The sequence below is a fragment of the Pinus tabuliformis genome, chromosome 6 (genome assembly GCF_031772625.1).
Source record: "Pinus tabuliformis cultivar Carrire ecotype Pingquan chromosome 6, CPIR1, whole genome shotgun sequence".
In the NCBI taxonomy this organism is placed as follows: domain Eukaryota; kingdom Viridiplantae; phylum Streptophyta; class Pinopsida; order Pinales; family Pinaceae; genus Pinus; species Pinus tabuliformis.
Genome location: NC_142292.1, coordinates 1,327,579,071 through 1,327,606,137, shown reverse-complemented (window position 1 = coordinate 1,327,606,137; position 27,067 = coordinate 1,327,579,071). Strand labels below are relative to the sequence as shown.

The window sequence follows — 27,067 nt, the reverse complement described above, 5'->3', positions numbered from 1 at the left end:
AGAGACAGGAAGGGAAAATCAATTATGGGTCGAGACCATGATGCAGAGGCATCTACGTTAGGAGACTCGCACAGATTTTCAGAAAATTGCACAAGAGAAAGTGATTTCGATTTCTCTATGTTGGCTTCCAGGCTGGAAGAAGAAGTGGCTTGTGTGACTAGCTCTGCATCATCATAGGTATGGTATATAGACAGTGGGGCCTCTTGGCATATGACGGGAATCTGGGAATGTTTCTCAGATTATCGGGAGGAGAAGATGAACTTTCAGATCACCATGGGGAACAAGGCAAAATGTACTCTAGTAGGGAGGGGTACCATAGTTTTTCAAACAAAAACGGGAGAGCAGTTTCGTGCTACCAATGTGCTGCATGTACCAGGATTGGGGATGAACTTACTTTCTGTGTCACAACTTCAAGGTAAAGGCTATGATGTTTTCTTCATCAAGGAAAAAGTATACGTCAAACACCCAAGCGGGAAAAAGAAAGTGTAGATCGGGATCAAAAGTAACAGGTTGTACAGACTACAACTAGAATCACCAATGGCACTAATAGGCAGTCATGGAGACAAGGATTCGAATGAACTATGGCATAGAAGAATGGGACATTTGCACCATGGGGCTCTGAGAATTCTTAGGAGCACTGTAACAGGAGTTCCGGATCTTAGTACGGAACGAGATGATGTATGCAGAGGATGTGCTCTAGGAAAGTATGCCAAGGCAACATTTCCTAGAAGTAAAAACAGGGCCAAGAGTATACTAGGATTGATATACTCAGATATCTGCGGACCCATGTCCACTAAAGCTCTTAGTGGTGCCGAGTACTTCTTTACCTTCATTGATGACCACTTAAGGAAAACTTGGATTTATTTTCTGAAAACCAAGGACGAGGTTTTCTATCGATTCAAAGAGTTCAAGGCTCTGGTGGAGAATTTGATTGGGAAGAAAATAAAAGTTTTGCACTCAGATAATGGTGGAGAGTATGTCGATAAGGACTTCATTGATTTTTGCGCTAAGGAGGGCATCAGAAGAGAGTGGACAACTTCGTACAATCTAGAGCAGAATGGAGTAGCAGAAAGAAAGAACAGGACTATTGTAGAAGTAGCTAGGGCCATGATGTATGATCAGGATATGCCAAAATTCCTGTGGGTAGAAGCATGCAACACAATAGTCTATGTTCAGAATAGAACTCCTCATCGGGCATTGGGCAAGATTACTCCAGAGAAAGTCTTCACAGGGAAAACGCCTGAAGTCAGTCATTTTAGGATATTTTGGAGCTTAGCATATTGCCGCATACCCGAGGAAAAGAGGAAGACGCTGGATCAAATTGCAGAGAAAGGATATCTAATGGGATATAGCAAGAACGCTAAGGCATACAGAATCTATCTTCCAGGGAGCAGGAAGGTAGTAGTTCGACGAGATGTGAAGTTCATGGAAGACAGGGTTTTCAGAAAATCTCGAGAAATGCCTTCCGAGGAGCAGTCAAAATAAGAAATGTTGGTTAAACCTCTTCAACCAACGGAAGAAAAGAATTCTTCCTCGGGTCAGGAAGAATCACAGGATGAGGAGGAAACAAAAGAAGCACCTGCTGGCAGAGGAAGAACGAGTAGGGAACTTCGTTAGATTCTGCGAGATGCTGAGGACTTCATCGGTGCGCCAAGGAACAATAAGAGGGAGCGATAACAACCAGATAAATATCAGGCATTAGTAGCTCAGGATGGGGAGCCTGCCAGTTTTCAAGAGGCAACTCAACATCAGGTTTGGTTGGATGCGATCGTAGAGGGGTACAACCCCATAATGGTGAACGATGTCTGGGAGGTAGTGCCAAGGCCTCAAGACAGATTAGTGGTAGGTTCGAGATGGATCTACAAGATTAAATACGCTACAGACGGCAGTGTTGAGAAATACAAAGCCAGGTTTTTGGCTAAGGGGTATGCTCAGAAGAAAGGAATTGACTACGAAGAGACCTTCGCCCCGGTAGCCAGGTATACATCTATTAGAACTGTGATATCTCTTGCAGCACAGATGGGGTGGGAGATTCATCAGATGGATGTCAAAACGACATTTCTGAATAGTGTGATAGAAGAAGAGGTATACATTGAACAACCAGAGGGCTTTGAGACATATGAGAAGAAGTCTCATGTATGTAGATTGAAGAAATCCTTGTATGGGCTGAAACAGGCACCTAGAGCGTGGTATGTGCGAATTGATGGCTACTTGCAGAAAATGGGATTTGTCAAGAGTGACGCAGATCCAAATCTCTACTATCTAGTTGTAGAGAATGAGCCTCTAATCTTAGTATTATATGTGGATGATCTCTTCCTGACAGGATCATCCAGGCTCATTGGAATTGCAAAAAGAATCTAGCCATGGAGTTTGACATGAAGGATTTGGGACGAATGCATTGTTCCCTGGGGTTGGAAGTTTGGCAGCAAAAGGGGGAGATCTTCCTTGGGCAAGGGAGATATGCTACAAAAATCCTAAGGAGATTCGGGATGGAGGACTGTAGACCCATGGCCTGGGAATACGCAGTTTCCTCCCTGCGCTGATGGCTGAAGTGTGTGACTCTACCGGACTCCTTGAAAACTACTGTGTAACAGCCTCCCTAGGGCGGTCACGGATGATCCTCCGAAGAAGAGGTTGATTCTCCCGCGTGAGAGATTCGTGGCTAAACAGCTGGTAGACTCGCTAAGAAGAAGAGCGTACAAAGGGTGTTTGTTTGCAAATGTTCAAGATGAAAACAAAATGAGAGCTGATCTCTCTTTATAACTCCTTGGGCCCCCTTAGCCTCATGTGGGCCCCTGCATTCACCCATTCGATTTTCCCTCCAAGCATATCGAATGGCTAATTTAAACTCCTATGTGGGTGGCCCCCACATTCCACTAGAAGCTAAATAAAGTTGATTTGGCCCCTAAGTCCCTAAGTTGAAAGTGTGGGGCCCTCTTCCTTAGTCAAAAATGTGCAAAATTGTGTATTAGCACTGTTACTAATGTGTTTGAGAAGGGACATGACAGTTCATGGCCATCTCTGCTCTTCTTTTCGACTCCTCTGAGTCTCTACTTCCCTCCTGGAAGTTCTCTTCTAGACTCCCTCCGAGTCTTGATTTCCCTCCTGGAAATCCTTCTGCCAACAGTGGAATCTTACCTCTCCGATCTCCTTTTTTCCTGCAACACTGATCTGGATTTCTTGGCTAGAAATCCGCCTAGGTAGCGACTCCCTCTACCTTGGTTCTGTCCCATTAGGTATTGTTCTGCCTCGACAGCAACAACACCCCACCAGCTTCACACTCCACAATCTGCCCACAACTTCCTATGCCCCAGCAACTGAAGAACTGAGCCTCTAGGCTCTGCGCAATCCCGGCAGTGGCTGAATCGCTCCACTAGCCAACTGCGTCACTCGTACTAGGCTGAGCAGGACGACGTGGCTCTTCGTGAGCCTCTTCTGCCTTTCATTGCTTTTGCGTTGGCCCCTTCTTTGGCTCGAACTGATGACGTAAGCCCTCTTCCTCACCCCTTCTCTGTTGCTTTCCGCTTAGGAACAACTTCTGTCACTCGGGACAACTGTTTTTGCTGGAAATTCTTTGATTCAGCTGGTGCCTTCAGCTCTCCTGTAATTTGCAACCTAGCTCTGATACCATGTTGAACTTTCTAAGTCTAATCCGTTAGAAAATTTCCTGCACTATCTGGTTTATTTCACCTACTTGTTTAATTACTAAATAATTTATTTAACCATATAAATACTGAAATAAACACAATGTAGTCTCAACCATCTACAGATCGTCAACTGAAAGAAATAGACAAATACACAAGGGACACTGTTATTTTTGGACAATTGTCCCCGGAAAAACCCAACTTGAGAAAACCGGTGCAACAATTCTGAGGGTTTTATAATTAAGCAGCTTTTCTTGAGTACAATTGGGTGCCAAACTGGCTCACCCGACAGAGAAATCAATCTGGCAGTAATACCTCTCTTCGGAAGCAGATATTCGACAAGTCTGCTCCGCGAAAACTCTCCAACGCCTCTATGAGGCACTATGTCAGCCTGAAACCCAATGCGTCACCCCTTTGATGCTCCGTGCAGTCTCTTTGGTCCTCTATGTCACTTCTGCAGCCTCTGTGTCACTCACGCAGGCCCTCTGCACAATCATTGCTGGCCTCTGCGTGGCTCTTGCTGGCTTTGCGTCTGCCTCTCTGCCTCTGCGTTGGTCTTTTGGCACTATCTCTGCCTCTCTGCTATGCACTCACTGCCCGTTGCTGCAACTCTGATCACTGGTTTGATTTCTCTTAGCAAACTCTAGAAAATCGAACTGATTGATCAATCTGGTGTATCTCCAACTGACCCTCAAGCCTCCTCTTATACTTTTTCTGTTGAGTCTTCAACGGCCGAGATTACATCTCTAATCAATGGCTAAGATTAGATTTGGCTTGATCCATGTCATTTAGAACCTTGTCACCCAGTTTTATATTAATACCCATTAATATTTTTATTTTCCTAAGTTTAGACTTAAGAACCCATTAAAAATATTAATTATTTTAATATCTCCTTCACTTGGTGGAGTTTCCCCAAACCATTTCTGGGTTTTGGATATCTCATGTGCTTTAGCCTCTCCACCAATTTTCATGGCTAGAGCACATCCGATGCTACACCAATTTGCATTTTGTGGTACAATTTCCTGTTGAATGTGACCAATTATGCTTTTTCTTTTTCTTTTATCTACATCAATGCGCGGGCATCATTCCAGGCCTGACCCAAGATGTGGGGCAATGGGAGCGGGTGGCTTACCCTATGTGGACCTAGTGGAGGAATGTGAACCCAGGTGGGAGGAGAGATGATTGGGGTTGTAATGAGAGGAAGGAGAGTAATATATGTGAATCAAGGAGTGGGAACACGCAACCAAAATTAGGGTTTCCCATGTAGTACCATCCTTAAAACAATAGGTCAGTAAAAGAGATCCCACGGGACTAGGGTGCAAGGTTAACATCCCAAAAGAGACCCTGGGGACAAGAGCACAGACCTAGACCACTCTTTCCGCCGAATTCCCCCATTAATCCATGCCCAAAGTTTCCATGATAAATAAATTAGAATACTCAATTACCAAATAACAAGGCATACCTTTAGGTTTGGGAGGCCCACCTTCAAACATACGATCATGGCAGATGGGTGAGGGACCACATGGCTGACTCGGGTGGCGGAAAAATGGCACATCGAGCTAGTTGGTGGCTCCGAGGGGGTGCTGGCTGCCGACTGAGGACCATCATGGAGATAAATTTTCTCCTAGGGATATCACCCACAAGTGGTGGGTAACATATGCTACATGCTATAGATAGTTGATTGGCTCTTTAATATATCTTGTGAATATTAGACACGACATTTGGTTTACAGTAAATGTCCCTAGTCAATTTCAGATGGAGCCAAGGCATGACCATTGGATATCAGCCAAACACATCCTTAGTTATCTTCGTGGGACAATGCATCATTGCCTTAGATATGCTGGTAATGAGATTCAACTATTGGGATATACAAATTATGACTTGGGTTGCAATGAGATAGATGGTAGAAGCACTACTGGTGGACGCTTCAGTTTGGGATCGTCCGTGATCTCATGGATGATTAGGAAGAAATATATTGTTGCTTTGAGTAGTGCTAAAGCCGAGTTGCTACAATGAAGTTTGCAAAGAGGCTATTTAGATTAGAAAGCTGCTATTAGATTTATTTGAAGGACCATTGAGCCCTGCAATTACACATTATGACAACCAAAGTTGCATAGGGTTGATTGAGGATCCAGTGTTTCATGCTTGGACAAAACATATCAACAATAAGTACCACTATATCAGAAGTTTGATACGAGATGGGGTCATGAAGCTACATTATATCTCTATAGATGAACATGTCGCTGATATTCACTTCCAAACAAGAAGTTTGAGTATTTAAGAAGCAAGCTTGGTTTGGTGGATATTTCCTCCTTGATTGAGAGGTAGTGATGATGGACATTATATTCTCTTATCCATGCATCAGGCACTAGGCTAGGACTAACAACCACACGTCTAAGTGATGGCCATGAAGGGAGAATGGGGTCCAGAGGATTGGATAAGCATCCGAGACAAGTACTTCTTGTGGATTAGGAATCCAAGATAGTAGTTTCTTATAGCGATACTCTTTGAGGATGTGGTAGGGCATCCAAGACGAGAGTCGAAGAGGACAAATATTCTTTGAGGATCAGGAGATCCAAGATAAGAATAGTCCTAGAAGGACATACCCAGTGAACATCCGGATGGGGTATGTGCCTTGAGAGGTAATGTGATGTCTCATGTAAAACCTCCTAGCATTGTGCTCTGATCTAGTGAAGAGATAGAGCTTGTTAGTCAAGGCCTTGCTATGTTGACAATGCTGGTTATAATGTTGATGCTTAAATATGGCTTATCAATCCGACTCTTCTTATGAGAATACTTCAATTTGAGAATCCTTGTACCTCATGATGAGATTATGAATACCTCCCTAGTTAAGAGGGAGTGTTGGAAAATGTAACTAGATTCAATCTTCATAATGACTTTTGTAATCATGACATTGTATAGTTTATATAAAAAGAGAAATTTTTATTTATTTATTCAAGCACGGGTTTCATGCTCAAAGTCTACGTCAAAGCATGTTCTTCATGCTTCTAGGGGTTGTTGATTCCAAGAAATTTTTTTCATGTATTGTAGTCCTATTTGGACTTGTTGTAACAAAAGAAAATCATTATTTTTGAGTCTAAAAAGTCATTTTTTCCTCCAAGGCCAAGTTGGCCCTGCCAAGGAAAATTCGGCCTAGAAGAGGCCTATTCGACCTCTTGAGAAGTGTATATATAGCATGAAGATTCGACTCATTTGGAGACACTTCATAATTTTGATCTACAACAAGATAAGAAGGCAATCAAGAGTGAAAGTCAAGGAGAAAAGAGGAAGTTAAAAGCCAAGGTCAGCCTAGACTAGGGACACATAATAACCATGAAGGTGAAGTAAGCAAACAAGTACACAACCAAGTCACATGACATGATGACGTGGGACATAGGGCACAAAAATACGAGTATCCAACATGTGACACGATGACCCTCAGAATAGAACACGGAGGACATGTTATATATTATATATTAATAAATACAATATATATTAAAAAATATAACAAATTAGTGAATTACACATACAAAATGAAATGAAATATATATAACATTTACATGATAATGATACAAATTCAATCATATAACTAATATTTATATTATATAACCCAAATAGCATTGAGTGCAATCCATCTTTGAACCAAAAATATATCAACAAAGAGCCCCTAAATGGCCCATAGAGTTCAAAAAAATCATGCTACAACAAATAACTAGTACTGCATATCATCAAAATCATTTTCCACATTGGGATTGTTATGATCAATATCACCTTGTATGCATTAAAATAAGATAGACAAAAGTTAACATGCCAAATTGAGATTTTATCTGAGTGATGCATACATTTTTACTAGGGTCATGATAGTGGAGTTCAACAATCATTGATACCAATGTCGAGGTGTATAGAGGGCTTGGTGTTCTTGATTAAATGCTAGTTCCATACCCACATACATGACAAAATCGAATGGAAACATTGCAATCCCCCAAATCTTGAAATCCTGAAAACTGTTTTGGAATCCATTCTAATTCCTTTTTACTGCACTCCAAAACCTTTGAGAGCTCCAAATCTGTGACTGGATTGCGTGGAAACAAGGAAAAACATCTATTTGAAGATGTTTTTTCACTGGACACATGTCCAAAATTTGGGTCATTAGTAGGGCTTGTGTCCAACAGCAATCAAACTCTTGTCAAACACATGAAATATGTGACACGGGGGGCGGGGGGGAGGCGAGGTGTCATATTACTTAGAGAGCCAATAGCGGTCAACAATCCAATTTCAACTTGTGATCCATATTAGGATGCATCAAACATTGAATGAGAGCACTTGAATGCAAAAGTGGTTAAAATACCTTACAATAGATGACCCACCTTCATCAAAGTGTAGGATAGATAGATCAATGAATACTGACCATCATGGATGAGAGGTTTCTGAGGCTGGCTATCTGTGGATCATGGTAGGACTGCTGGCTGGCAAGTTGCAATGGAGGAAAATTTTGTCCTAGGCTTACCCATGTATATAGATCAGTAACCAGTCAAATTATCAATTTCATAAATTATATCCATTTCTTTCATATGCAATTGCCTGTGGTTCTCTGAAGATTAGCAAGCTTGTTTTTGTGAAAAAGTTTTATGCAATCATAGTAGATGTGCAGGTATTTGCAACTCTTTACTATGCATGCAGAAATAATGTTAAATGTACTTTGCAAAGAGTTCCTAAATTACTGAGACTGTGATTGTTTCGTGTTGTTACAGTGGCATTCAGAAGCAGCTTTTAGCAAGTTCAGGTGCAAAAAAGTTTATAGCATTTACTTTAATCAGTATCAGTATGGTGTACATGGAATACAAGAGAATATATGAGGTTTGCAGTTTGACTCTTCAGATTTTGTGCCAGTTAAAATTCTTAATTCTTCTGTGAAACTGTTTTAGGGCCTATCTATATGTTTATGGAGTGTCAACAATTAGATCATTTTTTATTTTATTTCTGTGAATCTGATGTCTATAAAATGTTCAAAAAGGGTAAATCTTTAGCAAAGATAAAACAGCAACAATCAGTGTTAGTTGCTGCATCTGAGTGGCTTTGGGCTAGAATTTTTGCGGGATTATTTTGGCCATTCCACTTATTAGGGAAGATGCTGGTTTATAGTAAGATTCGTTCAGCACTTGGAATAACAAAGGTTAGTTTGCATTACCCATATTATATTTGATGTTATTGATGTCATCGTACACTAATAGATAGAACTGACAGGAAGCAAGAGATTATCATATAATGTATATTGCCATAAACTATAGGCTTCTAGTAAATTAATCTAAAACACAAAAAGCCACATTTATTGCGTGTTCAAGAATTTTCCTATACTTTTACAGGCAAGTGTAAGTGGTGGGGGAAGCCTGCCATCCCACGTTGACCGTTTTTTTGAGGTCAGTTTATGGTTTGGTTTATCTATATTCTAACATAACTGTTAATGTGCTTTTTTGTCGCTTTCTAAATTTTGGCTAAACCTATGACTTATTTCTCTTGCAGGCAATCGGCATAACCTTGCTCAATGGATATGGTCTGACAGAATCATCTCCAGTTATATGTGCTCGTCGTGCAGAGTGTAATGTATGGTTTAATTTATTACAGAAGCTCAGATATTGAATTTTTCATATTGAGATTTGTTCATCACTCGTACAGTGTGCTTCTCTGAAGTGTTTGATTTGTTTCAGAACTAGTAATAAGTTTGTATATTTATTTTAATTTTTTGTTCATCTCTCTCTCCCTCTTTCTGCTTGTTTTGAGGATCAAGATTTTATAGTGCTCTTCGTTGAGTTAAAGTATCCCAGGAATAAAAAAGTGGAGAACTGGAATCTTTGTGCCTGCTTCATTATTTGTTACACATCAGTATGCATATTGCCCTCCATTAGGCTTAATTTTCCTCAGTCACTGACCTGAATTGGAAGTCTCCACTTTACCTTTTATACTAATAATGATGCTAACTATAAAATACAAGTTTTAGTTCTGAATCTTAGGTTAAATTGAGATAGAATCTGTGTGCAATGTGATCACAGCATATTATTCTCAAAGAGAGCATCTTAAGATAAAATTATCAAAAGATTCCTTGAGTCACCTAGATGAGTATTTTATTCCTTGGAAATAATCTCTCCGAATTCTAGACACTTCCTCCATTCCCAGGGTGGTTACCCAGTGTTAAGTGGCACTAAATGATTGAGCTAACTCTTGGGGCTGACCCAAATTAGTACAGTCATGAGGCATGTGTATTATTATATCAAACTGTAATAACATATGCATCAGATAGCTATTAAGTTCCATTGTGATGTAATCATTTCATAATGTATTGCTGACTAATTAAGCTGTTTTTTTAATTAGGTGGTTAGGTGTTTGGGAAATTACATAATGTACTCAATATATTTCTTCCATCTCATAAATAGGATATGTAATAATCTCTTAACACATTGCAATAATATATCATCAACCAAGTACATCTCTCTCTTTTATTCATCTTTGCATTATCACTCTGTGTATGTGTGCATCTCTGACATGGTATTAGAGCCATAGAGAAAGGGATCCAGTGAGATATGGTGAAGAAATCTTAGGGACTATAGAATACAAAGGATCTAAGGGTGTAATATTTCTAATGGAAATATTAAGTGAATAACAGAAGCAGAAAACTAGGAATAACAACCAAAAATTTAACACACACACCACGTATCAGAAACACAAGATATTGCACCAAAATTCTGAGCCATTTTATTATTCATGAGCAGAATGGAGTACAATAGAGAGGAATAGAGGAACCTGGGCTTGCTACAGCAAGCAAGGCCAAAGTTAGGTTGCAGTAATGATGCCCAAGTGCTGGAAAAGCTCTCCTCCAATTTCTGGGCTGACCGAGAAATTTACTGCTGCTGCTATCAGATAGGAAATGGAAAAACTGCCTTCTGATGTGCTCAGAAAATTCTGGGAAATTAGCTGGTGCACTATCATATCAAGCCCAACAAAACTCAGAAAGGGTTTGGCTCCAAACCAACTCTCTAAGGAGCCCACAAATTAGTGTGAATTTACGCAGTCTCCCCTGCTGAACACACTGCTGGATAACCACTATAAAATGCTCCCAAATCTCCCCCAAAATCCCTGCAAAATTCCCTGTAAAATCCTCCCCAAATTTTCCTTTTTCCTCCAGCCCCTTCACACCTCAATTCTTTTTGTCTCTTGGCCCTTGTGTAAGCCTTACTAAAGACTCCTGCACAAGCTCAGAAGGAAATATTTGACCTGGAAATCCTCCCCAAAATCTGACCTGCAAATCACCACTAATCTCCAGCGAAATCCCAAGCAAAATTGCTCCCAAAATCCCTAAAATTGATCTGCAGTATAGCTGTCTCCTCAAGGGGTACGGAATTCCTGAACTGCGCCCAGGTTGCACGCAGAAATGGTTGGATAGACTTGCAATTAGCCTGAAACAACTCTGAAAATATGATGCTGGATTAACCTAGGGTGGCACTCGAAGTCCACCGAAGAAAGAAGTGAGATTCCCGCCTGCAAAACTCTTTTGTTAAGCAACACGAGTTGACTTGGTTGAGCAGCTCAAGCAAATGAGAGTTCAGATCTGAAAGTGGCAAAAAGTCCCAAAATGAAGCCCTCCACTTTTATTTATACTTGCTGCTCCCCTCTCCTTGTGGGCTCCACAATTCGAACTCCCTTTCTTCTCTCTTCCCTCTACATTGAATTTCCTCAAGGGAGTTCGAATTCCCTCTTTGAGGTGGCCCCCACATTCCACCGTCCAATTAATTTCTCCCTTCTTTCTAATGTTTTGGAGCCCCCCTTTTCCCAAAATTAAATTGGTGTCTACTCATCCACTTTTCCTAAGTTTTATGCCCAAAATTTATCCCATCACCAAAATTGCAAAAATTAATTAGTGGGGATATTACAGTCCTCCCCTCCCAAATGTTGTTTGTCCCCATGCAACTGTAATGCCGAATGCTGTAGTATTTGTTTTCCTTCCCATCTGGCATCCTTCTTTGGTAAATGTAATATCCCTACGGGAAATTTACAATGATAAACAAAACATACATAGCAAAAACAGACACACAAATTTCACACAATATGAAACACCCAGAAAATGCCAAAATCTGCGCTAAGCTGAACCGTTTTATTAAGATAAATGATGGGGTACAATATGAAATCAGAAGGAATGCACTTGGGCTTGCCCAAGGCAAGCTAATAAGGCCTAGGTGATGAAATTAGCTGCTCAAACACTAGATAGCTGTCCTCGACAAAGCTCTGCGCTGGCCCTCAGGAACTGCACTCCTGGCTGCAAGAAGTGGCTGCTAGGACCTCCTGCGTTGCTCAAAAAATTCACGGAAATTAACATTGGCCTCTCCTCCAATAACCGACCAAAACCCAACAAGAGTTTGGCCAAATGTTGGCCTCGGAATTTCGGCCCAATTTCTCCTAGCTCCCCTAGCCGTTGGGTATTTCGACCCACCTGCAATTGTCACTGCCGAAGGCTCCCAAAATGGCTGAGATATTCAACAAATCCCCTTCCGGAACTCCTCCACAAGTCTCAACCACAAACTCCTCTTCCTCCCAATGCTCCACGTGTGGCACGAAAAGATACTGTGCAGGCCCATGCAGTCCCTGCTGATGAATGCTTGTCCCAACCAATTCTCTCCAAAATGAGGCCAGGGAATTTCCCTAAATATTTAGCAAATGATGCCCCTTGGTTATCCCAGAGACCCAACAAATCACTTGCCCCACAATAGCTCCTCCAATGACTGCGTATTTTTCCTTCTTGCGTCCCACTTGTTGAACCAACTCCACAAATACGCTGAAAAGGCTCCCAGATTAGATTGAAGGTGATGAAGACTCCCTCCTAGGGCTAGCACTTGAGGTCCATCGAAGCAAGGGTGAGATTCTCGCCTAAAAATATCTTGTGCTCAACAACACATGCAAACTTGGCTTCTAGCTCAAGCGTGCTAGTCAAGGTGAATGTTCAAATGATCAAAGATGCCCCAAAATGAGTGCCTCCTATTTTGTCATTGTTCCTCAAATTTGCTCATGTGGGACCCAACCATCAATTCCCTTCATCCTTTCCCTCCAAGAGTGCGTATTTCCAAGAGGGGAGCATATTCCCTCTTTGTGTGGCCCTCACCATCCACTAGCCATTCAATTTTTCCCTTTCTCCTATGTTGTGCTCTTGCCTTAGCTCCAAAACTTCAAGTGGGGTCCCGCAACCCACTTTTCCTAATTGACTTCCCCTCTCATGCAATTCGAACTAGGGAGTGCGTATTTTCCTAGTGTGGGTGGCCCCCACGTGTTACTTAACAAACCCAAAATAACTTACTACTAATGTCTAGGCCTTCTAATAATATCGAATGGGCCCCATCTCCTCCAAAATTGGCCCCAAAATGTAGAGATTAAACCTATTCCAAAATAATTTAGGAAGGGACATTACAAATATCATGGCTCTCCTGTATCCAATCCTTGGCCCTTGGGGCTCGACTGTCTCCAAACATCATATCAACGAAAGTCAATGCATCATAACTGTATAAAGCTCAGAATGGGAACATACCTATGGACATGTGGTATGTTGTGTTGTAGCAGTACTCGCCCAAATGAAACCACCGTATCCATGCACGTTGTTGGCCTGTCACATAGATGCGTAAATAGCCTTCCAGCCACTTGTTTACAATCAACGTCTGCCCATTGGTCTGGGGGTGATAGCTAGTGCTCAGGGTGAGCTTAGTACCCACCAAACGGAATAACTCTTGCCAAAGTCCCCCCATGAACTTGCTGTCCTGGTCACTGACAATAGTTTTCGGAAGACCATGAAGTCGAACACCTCCTTGAAAAATGGTTTAGCTATCTGTGAGGCTGAAGACCGGGCGAAAATAGCGAAGAAGTGGGCAAATTTGATTAATCTGTCTACCACCACATAGATGCAGTCCTTGGCTTGGATTGTAGGCAACCCGGTGATAAAATCCATTAAAATACTCCCATTTCTCCTCAGGGATAGGAAGAGGTTGTAACAATTGAGAGATCACGTCTCAGTTGGAGCCAGATGTTACCCACCACTTTGTGGGTGATATCCCCAGGATAATTTTTTCTCCATGATGAGCCTCAACCGACAACCAACAACCCCTTGATGCCTCCTACTAGCTCATTGTGCCATTTTTCTGCCACCTGAGCCAACCATGTGGTCCCTCACCCACCTGTATTGATCGTATGTTTGAAGGTGGCCTCCCGAATCTAAATGTATGTCTTGTCATTTGGTAATTGAGTATTGGGTTTACTTATCATGGATAATTCTGGGTAGGGATTGGTGGGGGGATTTGGCGGAAAGAGTAGGCTTAATTTGTGCTCCTGTCCCCTTGATCTCTTTTGGTTGTTACCCTTGGATCTTAGTCCTGTGGGATCTCCTTTATTGACGATTCGGTTCTAGGGTGGACTCACACCCCATCCTCCCCAATAATATGGCAAAGATACAACATCTCTGTTAGTCCAAACTCACATTTGGATATCTTCGCATAAAACTGTTGCCCCTGTAGGATGCGTAACACCTCCTCCAAACGCTGTAAGTGCTTCTCTCGCGTCCTGCTATAGATCAAGATATCGTCAAAAAAGACCAATACATATTTGCACTTCTTGTGGAACAAATGGTTCATACTAGATTGGAAGGTCGCTGGTGCATTGGTTAGCTTGAAGGGCATCATCGAAAACTCAAAGTGCCCATGGTGACACCTGAACACTCGAATCTGATGGTATCTTGAACGCGAATCTATCTTAGAGAAGTACTTGGCTCCTCTAAGGTCATCCATCAACTCATCGATGCATAGAATCAAGTACGTGTTCTTCAAGGTCTTCTTGTTTAGGGCCCTGTAGTCAATGCACATGCAAAGTGTTCTGTCCTTCTTCACCAACACCATGGAAGAAGCGAATGGATTAGAACTGGGCCTAATGTGTCCCAAAGCCAACAACTCATGTATGGCCTGCTCGATCTCATCCCTGTAAGCCCTGGGATGTTTGTATGGGGTAGTGATGACCACATGCACTGCCTCCTCCAATTCAATCGTGTGCTCAAATCCCCTGTCTAGTGGACGACCTAGAGGGATGTCTCCAAATATTGCCAGGTACCTGTCTATTATCGCCTGAATATCAGAATGTGGTGGTCGTGGCCGAGTCCCTACCTCCGAGATCTTGAGCTTGACAACCCACTCTATATCTGATCCAAATTTAAACACGAACGCCACAAATTACATATATAGCCATAAATATAGAGATGCAACAGAAATAACACTTCATTTCATTAATATCAAATACTGAAATATGTTTACAAACAGAATGGAAATAAGACTAGCTCGGACGATGATAACTTATCTCTGAGAAGAGATGTGGTGGCTACATGCCTCTGAACTGTGTTATAATGAGGCTTGAGGGCCTATTTATTGAGAAACACTGAAAAATGCTAAACATCCAAAAACCTAACCCTAGGAGATGAAACGCCAAACTATGGGCCCTATTGGTGTAAATTGGTACATCAATTTTGCAGGGTCGTAACTTTGGCATACGGTCTCCGTTTGACGCACACGATACCTCACTAGAAAGATCTATTCGAGGACTACAACTGCTGACAACACATATTTGACATTGGTGATTTTCCAAAAAAAATGTCGTTTAGTGCCTCAAAACGGCTCCGGAGGTTCAGGACCCGAAAAAATAACAAAAATAGTAAATTGTGCTACAATTAAGGAAACTGAAAAACTGAAAGAAATAATGGTGGGGGTTTAAGTGGAATAGGCGGGTGGCCTAGATCTTACCCCCCAAGGCCTAGATCTGGTTTCGAATCAAAATTCACCTTCAAATCTGTAACCTGTACCTGAAAACAAAAACACCTAGAACCCAGATATACAAAAAATAAATAAAACCCAAGAAACCCAAGTCAGAAAATCCAAAAACTTTACAGATCTATGCACAGGAATGACAGATCTATCAGATCTGAAGAGTGTGAGTCCAACTCCGCTCCCAGATCTAATAATCGAAGGCTCTCAATAGCCAGATTTATCAATTTCTCACATAAAAAATAAAAGTTTGAAATTTTAAAGGAGGTGCTTAGCTTAAAACCCTTCGTATATCACCTTAGTCACCAGGTTCGAATTCGAGTTCGAGTTCGAGGACCTTGAAATTCGAATAAAGTTCGGCAACTCAAATTTTGTCGATAAAATTCGACATAAAATTCGACATATAGAAATTCGAAAAAAAAAATGTATATTAAAGATAGAGGGCAGATTTATACAATTATAAAGACTATCTTATTGTTAGAAATTATATTAATAATGGAGTCAAAGCATAATTCGATGAAAAGCTTGAAATGTATAGGAAAAATCAGCAAGTTATAACTTATAACTTATGTAGCACATGAAAATTTCTAATGAGTCAACAATATTGACAAAGAAATAATGAAAATTTCTAAAAGATACCATTTGATCACCAACCAAAATATGATGTACCATGTAACCATCAAAGCGAATAGAACAGTACTGAGTAAATAGTCATCAAATAAGAGTGAACAGCTTCCACATTAGATAAAAAGAGAGTTTAAACTTTAAACTTTAAAGTAGCAGCTAGCTTGGCAGTTTTAGGCTCTAGCAAATTGTTCATGCAAAAACTAAACTAGAACTCTAAAACAGGAACACAAGTTTTATTCTTGACGTTCCTGTTGCCCACTTGTTATATCAAAAAGTTCTATGTCATCAAGAGCAGTATGAGATATGGATCCGCTAGATGCTTCAGCACCAGATTCATCAGCGAATTCCCTGTCACTATCAATGTACAAATCAGCATCACCCATTGTTGCATTTGGAACAGGATCGATCCACGGAGTAGAAGAATTGGATGACTCTTTAGCCACATTCTTCAATGCCAACTGCAAATTACTACGAACATAAACAAGATCTTCTAATTTTTGAGATGACAGTCTATTTCTTTTTTTGGAATGAATGTGGTCAAAGGAACTCCAATTCCTTTCACATGCTGATGCACTTGCTCCTTGGCTTAAGATACGCATTGCAAAATTTTGCAATTTTGGTGCCCCTGAACCATACCATTCCCACCATAGTGTTGGATCACTTTTGCTCCTATCATACTTTGCTGATACTGTTCCAAATAATCCTTCTTCTAACCTATATGCATTCAAGTTGAGAGTCTCAATCAGTTCATATACAACAAGATTCATATAATTGCAAGACATTAACAACAAGATTCATATAATTGCATGCAAAGGAATATAATTCAATAGACATTTACCTGTATGCTCTCAACTGACTTCTGATCAAACCTGCAATCTCTAGATCTGGATTTAGCTTCTCAATAGATTGGATAAGTCCATTCATGATTTCTTCGTCCCTATGTCTTGGCAACCCAAACAATCTAGGGTCCAAATAGCATGCTGCTGCGTGTAATGGACTATGCATCTTCTTCCATCTATTATCAATTAAATCCCATATCTCCTTGTAATCAGCTTCCACATTATCAAAAGCAGTTGCAATGGCCTCTTTGCAACGATCAAGGCTTTCATAAACAAAACCCATACAAGGTTTGTCACCATCAACCATGCGGAGCACATTAACAATTGGGCCACAAATTTTTAAAACCTTGTTTGCATTTTCCCAAAAGCCATTACTGAGCACTATTTGTTCAACATTTTTCCCCTTAGTTTCTTTTGAGAGAGTAGATCTCTCCCACTCAGTGCTGCAAAAAACAGCTCTTAGGCTCGCTTTTTCCTCAACAACTCTTTTCAGAGTAATATAAAAAGTGGCAAACCTTGTATCACAAGGCCTCAACAACTCTTTTGATGCATTCTTCCTGTATATGCTCAAAGTGAGACAATGGTTGATGATGAAGTTTGAAATTGATTTGGCTCTTCGGATTGTTTCATTGACCCAAGGAAATTTGGCTAAGTCATGCAACATTAAATCCAAGCAATGAGCTGCACAAGGGGTCCAATAAATATGCCCATATTTTTCCATAATCAGCTTCCCTGCACCAACACAATTTGATGCATTATCTGTAACAACATGGACAACATTTTCCACCCCAACTTCTTGAATCGCTTCATCCAAAATTCCAAAAATGAATTCTGATGTCTTCACTTGATCCATTGCATTCACTGCCTTCAAGAAAACTACCCCTTGAGGACAATAAACAAGCACATTGATCAATGGGCGATGACACAAATCTGACCAACCATCACTCAAAATTGTGCATCCTGTAAGCTTCCAGGACTCTCTAATATCAGCCAACTTTTCTGTCACTCTGTCTTTCGCTCTCTTTAGCAAAGTTGTCCTTAAAGCTTCAGATCCAGGAGGAACATAGCCCTTCCCAAAATCAATGGCCTTTTTAATTACATTTGTAAAAAATGGACTCCTCGCCACATTAAAGGGAATTGCACATGCATAAAAATACTCAGCAACAGCGTCATCAACTTCCTGTTTCTCAACAGGTTTCCAGAATTGATTTAATGTTTTCGGCACACCTGTTTTTGCTTGAGGAGCTGTAGAACTAGATCCACCAATGTTTGAAACTGAATTAATGGTGGAGGAAGACATGGCAATCTCCCTCTCAATTCGCTGCCTCTTATTCACCATTTTCTGCCTTTGCATCTGTGAACTGGAATGGTCTTTATCCACTTTGGCTTTTTGTTCATCAGTGATCTTACTGCAGGCTTCAACACCACCTCCACTTCCATTGGTAATACCGAGAAGGTGATCCACTGCTCTAGTCAAAGTGCCCTTGAATTTATGTCCACACAGCTGACATGAAAGATTAGAACCATCTTTTTGGATAAAAGTCCAAGCTACAGCAGTTGACTTTGGGGGTGCCATTGGAATTTAGAAGTCTGTTCAATGTCTGAAATGCCTGCAATTCGTGTTGAAATTACATTTTCGTTAGTCATATTCAACACAGTCAAATCAGGCTTCAGCCTTCAACACAGTGAGAAGTTAGAACATAATTACAGTGGCTGATATCATTATAATTTATTACAGAACAGTGGCTTGACATAAAATTACAGAGGTTTGATCTTGTTATGACTGTTGAAATAACAGTGAAAGACAGTGGAACTGGACAGTGGACACTACCTTTCTGTTCAGCTTGTTTCTGGCTTACCTTTCAGGCTTTCTGTATAGTAAATTAGTAATAGAATACATTGAAATTTGAGCCTAGAATGAGCCTGGAATTGAGCCTAGAATAAACTACCTTTCTGTCTATTGAGTGAATAGAATGAGCCTGATTTAAGACTGTTCTAGTGGGTGTATGATATGGGATGCTAGTTTCCAGCTACTTCCACGTTTAATCTGCTGAATATTTTTCCAGATAAATGTTACTTCAATTACTAGCACATTCAACCCTTTTCCTCGGTGAACCTTACCTCAACTTTCAAGTTCTCAAAACTGAATTATAAAGTTTTCTGGGCTCAAAAGTTATTAAATTTATCAGTCTTCTTTTCCCTCCGCGTAGATGAACTTGAATGCTGTGATATGAATTACAGATCATAAAATTCCACACGAATAGGGTCTACAAGTTAAAATTTTAAGTGCAAAGATTTGTTTTGATTCAATATGAGCAAAGATTTGTTCTGAAAGAGAGAAGGGTTATAATCTTAGCATTCTATTAGCAGGTCTTCAATTTAATACCTTTTTAAATATGTCTTATTGATGAATAAGTAGACTATGATGTGAATTGGGTTTGTTGTCACTGTTGAGAGACAATATAAAGGTTTCTAGAGAATTAAATTAAAATTTTATTATATTACAATAGATTTAGATGCACTTAAGTCCTTTCAGATTCATTGAAGACGATTTAGAAATTTCTCATTTAAATGCTATTTGCAATTTCAAGTTTGACATTTTTATATGGTTCTCTTTTCTGTGTCGTTTTTCCTGGAGGACATCGTTTGCATCGGTATAGATTGAATAGATATGGTCAATGAATTACTAAGTCACAAATTATACGAGTCCCTCAAACACAAAGTCACCGCATTACAATCTAACCTAGTTGAAGGAAACATGAAAATTCTAGTTATCACCCGAACTTTAGCACCGATTGGGTGGATTAGATTACATGGACTACTTCACTGAATGATAAAAAGGGTACATCGTTTCCTCAAACAGAAAGTAACTACACAAATTTGGATGCAAAGAAGTGCTTGCCTTTAAAAAAATAAAATCATATATCTAGCGCAAAAGTCAATATCAAAAACAAAAAAGTTATATTTGTGTTGAAAGATTTATCATAATAATGATTTTTAAGTTTTTTTGAATTAAAAATGTATACAAAATTGGTTACAATTCCGATCCAACTTGTTACTAATGCTTGCTGCATTTTTCCACTGACTTTAATACCGTCTCTCTGCATGGCGAGATGATCTTCAAACAGCTCAATGTTTTCTCTAATACATATTTGGACCACAACCATATCAATAGCTATGGAAGTTCCATTATTTAAAATTTCTGCATCCACCTAGTTATGTCAAGCATGAAAAATATCATCACAGGTCACAAGAGAAAGAGTGCGGGTGTGCAAAGGACTGCAACCTATAACAAACTAAAATTTGTGTTTAAAGATAAAAGAAAACAAACTCGTGAGTCGTAGCAAGAGCCTCGATCCTCATATTGAAACAAACTCATACGAAGAGCCTTGATCATTTATAATGGGTAGCTAATATATGTATTTCATGAAAAACTTACAAGTTACAGCGTGTGCGGGCCTGCGGCAGCAATGAAACCCTAGCCCGAGCCGTCAAGGTGTCGACGCGTCGTGTTACAGACTTACAGTGTAGTCTCTCTGTCTCTGTCGTGCGGCGGCAATGAAAACAACAATAAAACCTAATCTAAAGCCTAAAACAGCAATTTACCAACACGCATGCCCGAAAAACGAATTTGAACGCATTAAAACGAATTTAATCGATTTTAATGTCGAATTTATTCGACAAAAATTCGAATACGCATTCAAATTCGAATACGCCATTAAATACGCCGAATTGAAACGAATAAATTCGACTGTCCATTAAATACGCCGAATTTCGAATTTTTTTGATTAAATTCGCCGAATGCGGTGACTAAGCATATCACCACTAAAAAATCTTATGATAAGCCCGGAGCTATTTTAGCTAGGCTCTTCAGAAAACACAGATTGGAAGTTTGCTGGTCCAACTGAAAACTTCCCCTAATGCCCGAGGATCCAAAATCAAAATTTTCCTCCAAAACTAAATCCAGCGATCAAAATAGAGCGAGAAAATGATAATAAAATTCAGATAAATCGAGATAACTGCTATTACATTCAAAATTTAAATTAGCATTTAAACTCCAGCGACTGAGCAAGATCCCTGTACTCAAATCACTCTTCAGAAGCTATCATCAATGGCTTATAAAAAATTATGCATGAAAACAACACATCTTACATTATTCCATGAAGAGTAGCACCGATGAAAATTAACCCCAAAGTTTTTTCTTATTATTCAGAAAAAGATTACACGAGCTTTCCACTTAGCACATGACTCAAAAATCGGATGGATCCACTGACAAATGACTTCCTATTTAAAGATAAATCCTCCAACAGCTAATTCGAGTGATCCTCGTCAAAGCAATCTCGATTGTTGATGAGGATTAAAATTTCTTTTAATATCATCCGTCGAAATATTAAATTCTTAAGGAAATTTGAATTTTTCAATTAAATGCATTTTAATTAACTCAAAAATAAAAATTTTGAGTTAATTTCCTCAAAAATTTGACTTTGACTTAACTCCCAGGGACCAAAGGCTTAAAATTTAGAAAAATAATTAATTTACCTTAGTCTCGGGACCTTTTTAAAATTTGATTTTTAAAGATCGATGAATTTTGCATTTGGAGAATTTAAATTTACCTAGGACCTAGAATAAATTAAATTTCTGGCTTAGGATTTTAATTAATTTTTGGCCAAAAAATTTAATTAATTAACCTATAGGGGGATAAATTATTTTTCCAACCCTCAAGACACTTTACATCATAATTTTCATATTTTTTACATCATAAGGAGAAAAACCCAGCTGTACTAGATCCTCATAGACTACCCATTTTTGTGACACAAATATAATTTAGCAGACCAAACAATTTGTAATAAAATAACCTAACCAAATAGTTAGGATTATTCCCAAATCACTTTTACATAGACTCGATCTATAACACTAGGACTCGCCTAAGATCCCAGTGACAAAATTCGTTCCGGCTTTGGGGTAAGACTGAAGGAAAACTCTGCTGACCATTCGAGAATGGATCGTTGAGACATAAAACCTCTCGGAATATAGATCGTCATTAGAAAAGTAGGTTTACCTAGGTAATTACATACACGACACGAATCTGTTGATATTATTTACATTATACACATGTAGAAAGGGTTTACATAATGTCTTGGAAGTGAAACTGATGATCATAGTTGTACGGCACGAACACATCGATCAGGTGCTATCCCTTTCGCGAAAAAAGGGGTTGTACTGCTATGGGCCGTTGACATGTAGTGGTCAACATCTGGCTCTACTTGGGGACACGTTGCTGCACCAGAGGAATCCAGAATTTGCATCCACGCAACACACAATATAACATAAGTAGCGTCCATCCAAAAACTCATCATATAACGTTAAACACAAGAAAGATATAAGCTCTTCATTTATTAATTATCCTAATAATATGAAAAATATCTACCTACTAAATAAAATACTGAAATAAAAGGGTGTAGGGTTAGGAATACAATACAAAGGATGCCCCATGACATCAGATGCGTTCAATGTAGTGCATGCTGAGCATTTGCCTTCTTTCAGGCAAATCTGTTGGTTGTTTCTCAGATGTGCCATGTCCAATTGTGCACACGGTAGGACTTTTTCCCAATGTTTCACAGGGATGCATCCCCCAGGGTCGGGTGCGCGCACCCCTCGCACTCCACGCACCCAGGACAGGGGGACGTTTGGGGAAACGTTTCCCCATGTCCCCCTTTTGGGGAGACGCAAGGGGGGACGTTTCCCCAGTGTGGGGGACGCGACTCCCCAATAGGAGGACGCCTGGGCACCCCCCCTCAAAATGGGCTATGCGTCCCCCCTTAAATTTTATTGTAAATAATGATTTATGATAGGGGAAACCTAGTATTTGATCATATTTCCCTAGTAATGCTATGCAATTCATGGTAATGTTAAATTCTTAAAGTAAAAGTGACATTCTCCTTTATCTTTCATTTTCATCATTTTACTTAAATTTTTAACATTACTATGAAATGACTCAGGATATTTGAGAGTGGTTCCGACCTCATTGGATTTCATATGGAGAAAGTAGAATTTTAGATCTCACTCAAAATCCAGCAGACTTAATAATTTTTCGGGAATTCATGATTCGATGGATTCCAATGTTTCCATTGCATTTTGTCATGTACAAGGGTATGGAATTAGTATTTAATCAAGAGCACCAAGCCCTCTATGTACTTTAGAGTGACTTTTAGACTATCACTCCACTGTTTTTGAGTTTAGTTATATCAATTTACTATTCCAGTCTTTATATTTCATTATCTATTATAGTTTATTTTGCTTAGTACTAATTAGATTCTAGAATGATGAATGATAACTTTTAATTTTAAATCAATTTAGAATCTAGAATCTAGAATGATGAATGATGAATTTAATTTTTAAATCAATGTAGATTCTAGAATGGTGAATAATGAATGATGAATTTAATTTTTAAATCAATGTAGATTCTAGAATGGTGAATAATGAATGATGAATATGTATCAGAGTATTTCATTATTGAATCTCGTGGTCTATGGATGAATCATGTATGTATTAGTAAGGATGATGAGTATGGATCAATGTATTTCATTAATTCAATTATGTATGTATCATTGTATTTATGCTTTCATTATTGAATATGAATTTGAAATATATATATATATATACCTTGATGTCCCCCCGTCCCCCCTAAATTTCCCTAAAATTTGAGGGTACTCCTACACATCCCCCTTATGCGTGTCCCCACACCCGCGTCTCCCCGTCCCATAGTCTTGGTGGAACATTGCTTTTTCCTATCCGGAAATGAAGTTGCTCGCGACCATCAGATGGATCAAACCGCTTTGTCATTCTCTTTCTCTTGCGCCTTTTCTTTATTGCAGGCTGTGATGTTGATGATGATGTAGTCGGCGTACAACTTCCTTCTTGATCCGAAAAACGCTCATTTGGAAAACTTGGAATGTTCAAGACTTCTGTGACCTGCGCTTCTTTATGAATCTGATCTGTTATGACCAGTGGATAAAACATGTAAGCATCAACCTGATTCTTATTAATTTCCGTTTTATCTAGGCCACCTTCAATTAGCCACTTTTCAATGGAACAAATGACCTCTTCATAATAAGATGGAGCTTGTTTTTTTCCACTGGAAAAATCGTAATCTTTCATTAACTTTGAAAAATTACATGTTGTAGATGCTATTTGCATATGTTGTATCATTCTAGCCACTGAGGGCTCAGTCAAAATTTATAGTTCACCAAAATCTTATGCTACTTTGAGCTGTTCTCACCACGCAGGGTGTTCATTCATTTTCTGTTATGTAGATAAATATATAAAAAGAGTCTGATATATGACTGTACATATGCCACGCAGGGCATTTAACACATAAATATAACTTGTAAGATATATATACAGAGTTTGTCAATGCATGTTTCTAAAAAATTTACAAAAAACCAGTGATCAAGGGCTCTCGGCCCTGTGGTAGTTCTGATCAATGTATGGCCGGTGATAGTATTGGTATTCATTTGTCCCATGTTGTTCCTGGATCATTCACTCTCCTCTGGGAAGTGCCGTGGCCTCCTTGGATATCCCGTCAACACAACTGTTATGTTCTCTGTAAATGTGATTGCATGAGATGATGTTAAATTGTGCCTTGAATATATTTACTTCATCCAAAATATTACTGAGTGTGTGAGAGTGACAAACAATAATATTATTGAACCAATTCACAATGATCTTTGAGTCCCCAAAAATATTTAAACTCATGCAATTATGTCCCAATGAGAAATGCAGGAGGTGACGTAGGGTAATGAGTTCTGCATAATTGTTAGTTCCAGCTCCTAGTCCCATCTTTACTTTGAAATAATGCTTATCATTTAAGTAAAGGATGAAACCACCACCACATCCATGATGTTGTGCTGCGCCATCGAAGAAAGCCCAAGTTGTATTTTTATCTATAGGTGCTGGGGCATGTGGCCTCTGGGGTCGAGGTTGATGAGGTTCAGGCATCTCATTATATGCTGATATAATGCAGGCCGTGATGTGAGGCTAGCACACAGGTCTATTGTCAAAAATAGAACGGTTCCGAGCCAGCCAAATATGCCAGCTGATGATCAGAGGAAGACTTTGTAATTTTGAACCCTGATGCTGATTGTACCAACTTTCCCATGCACTGCCGATATCTTCTCCTTCCCAATGCCCAGAAAAATGAATGGAAGTAGAAATATTTTGCCAGAGGTTAATCAGAGATGTGCATTTCAGAAATAGATGGAGGGTCGATTCAGATGAATTTTTGCACAAGATACATCAATTCGGCCCATGAAAGGATCGATGGGTGAGAGTCTCTCCTGTGGGAACTTTGTCTCTGAGTATACACCAAAAGAACAGTCTGGTCCAAGGAGGCGATGTTAATTTCCATATACTCTTCCACCAGAAGGTAGTCTGCTCCAGTTGCTTGTGGGAGATCAAGGATAGATATCCAGTCTTTGGAGAGTATATACCATTCTCCGCAAGACACCAGATGAGTTCATCAGGTCCCTCTTTTATCCTGATATGAGATTCGCATAATGCAGATATGTATTCTTGCCATTCTTATTGCCAACGTGGTGGTAAGTCAAGCTGCAGGGCTGATTTCCATCCTTGGGAGAAGATGTTGGTGTTCTGAGGGTCCACAATATTTGCTATCACCTTGATCTCATGGGAATGAAGATGTTGTATGAGGTCTCTAGACAGCTGATACCTACCACCACCTCTAGTCCATGGATCCAAACCAATGCGGGCCTTTGTTCCATCGTTGATTCTCCAGACAAGATTGTCCCTGATGTGAGGCAGGGAGTGTAATAGTGCCTTCCAGACTGATGAAATGCCAGTTTTAGGCTAGCTCGGCAATCGAACCCAGTCCATGATTTGCTGAGGCCATATATACTTATGATATGTGATAGAAGTCCATAGATTCTGTCCTGTCAGCAGAGTCCAACCCATTTTTGCTGCAAGGGCTTGTGCAAATAGAGGAAGGTCTTTTAGTCCCCAGCCTCCCCATTTCTTTGGCAGAGCAATCTTGTTCCAACTCACCCATGCAAATATCTTTTTGTCTTGATTCCCATTCCAAAGATATCTGTTACAGAGTTGTTGTAATCGAGCCAAAATGTTCCTGGGGATCCATGCAAGTGCCATCCAAAATACAGGTGTGGCCTCAAGAACAGATTTGATAAGAACAAGTCTGCCAGCTCTGGATAAGTATCTGTGACTCCAGATTGAAAGCCTTTTTTCCAGTTTGGTGACAAGCCAAACCCAATCTGCAATTTTCTGACTGAGAGGCTTTATCCAGAAACCCAAGTATTTGAAACCCCTATCCAGGGGTATGATACAATAAGGGAAATGCTGGTGGGCAAGTTGAGACTCTTGGATGGAAGTTCGAGCTAAGGTAATGGTAGATTTTGCATGATTTGCCAACACACCTGTAGTCGCCGAGAAAAGTGAGAGAATTTTGGAGAAAGTAAGAGAGTCCCGAATACTCCCATCCAGGAAGATGAGAACATCATCCACAAATAGGAGATGGGTAAGGAAACAGGCATCAGATATCTTAAGACCACAAAGACTACCATCACTCTTAGCCGAAGCAAGCAAGCAGCTAAGCCCATCCATGACGATCAAAAAGAGAAGGGGAGAGAGAGGGCAACCTTGTCTAAGCCCCCTCTCAGAATGAAAGAAATGGGAGGCCGAACCATTAATGAGAACGTTGAAAGTGGGGGAGGTAATACAAGCCATAATCCAAGTGATGAAGTCATGGGGAAAGCCCAGATGAATAAGAAGCATCTTAATGTAAAGCCAGCTGACACGGTCAAATGCTTTTGCCAGATCAATCTTAAGAATAATGCCCTTATGGTGTTTTGTCCAGATCGAATGTATTGCCTCTTGGGCCGAGCCAATGGCTTCATGTATCTGACGATGTTCAAGAAAGGCAAATTGCTGGGGGGCAATATGACGGGATAGGATAGGGCAGAGACGGTTTGCAATGATCTTGGAGATGATTTTGTACAGACAATTGCACAATGAAATAGGCCTGTAGTCATTGAAAGAGGAAGGGGTATCAGATTTCGGTATGAGGGCAATAAAAGTCGAATTGATAGCATTGTAC

General features: G+C 39.9%; 1 protein-coding gene across 1 annotated transcript in view; it reads left to right on the top strand.

The window, feature by feature from the left end:
• Positions 1-27,067, top strand: part of LOC149263502 (putative acyl-activating enzyme 16, chloroplastic) — a 325,493-nt gene that overhangs the window by 210,072 nt on the left and 88,354 nt on the right. Inside the window, exons 10-13 of the mRNA XM_089426351.1 lie at positions 8,396-8,501; positions 8,659-8,817; positions 9,008-9,061; positions 9,165-9,245. Coding sequence (XP_089282477.1) covers positions 8,396-8,501; positions 8,659-8,817; positions 9,008-9,061; positions 9,165-9,245 — 400 coding nt within the window. The remainder of the gene's footprint in view (positions 1-8,395; positions 8,502-8,658; positions 8,818-9,007; positions 9,062-9,164; positions 9,246-27,067) is intronic.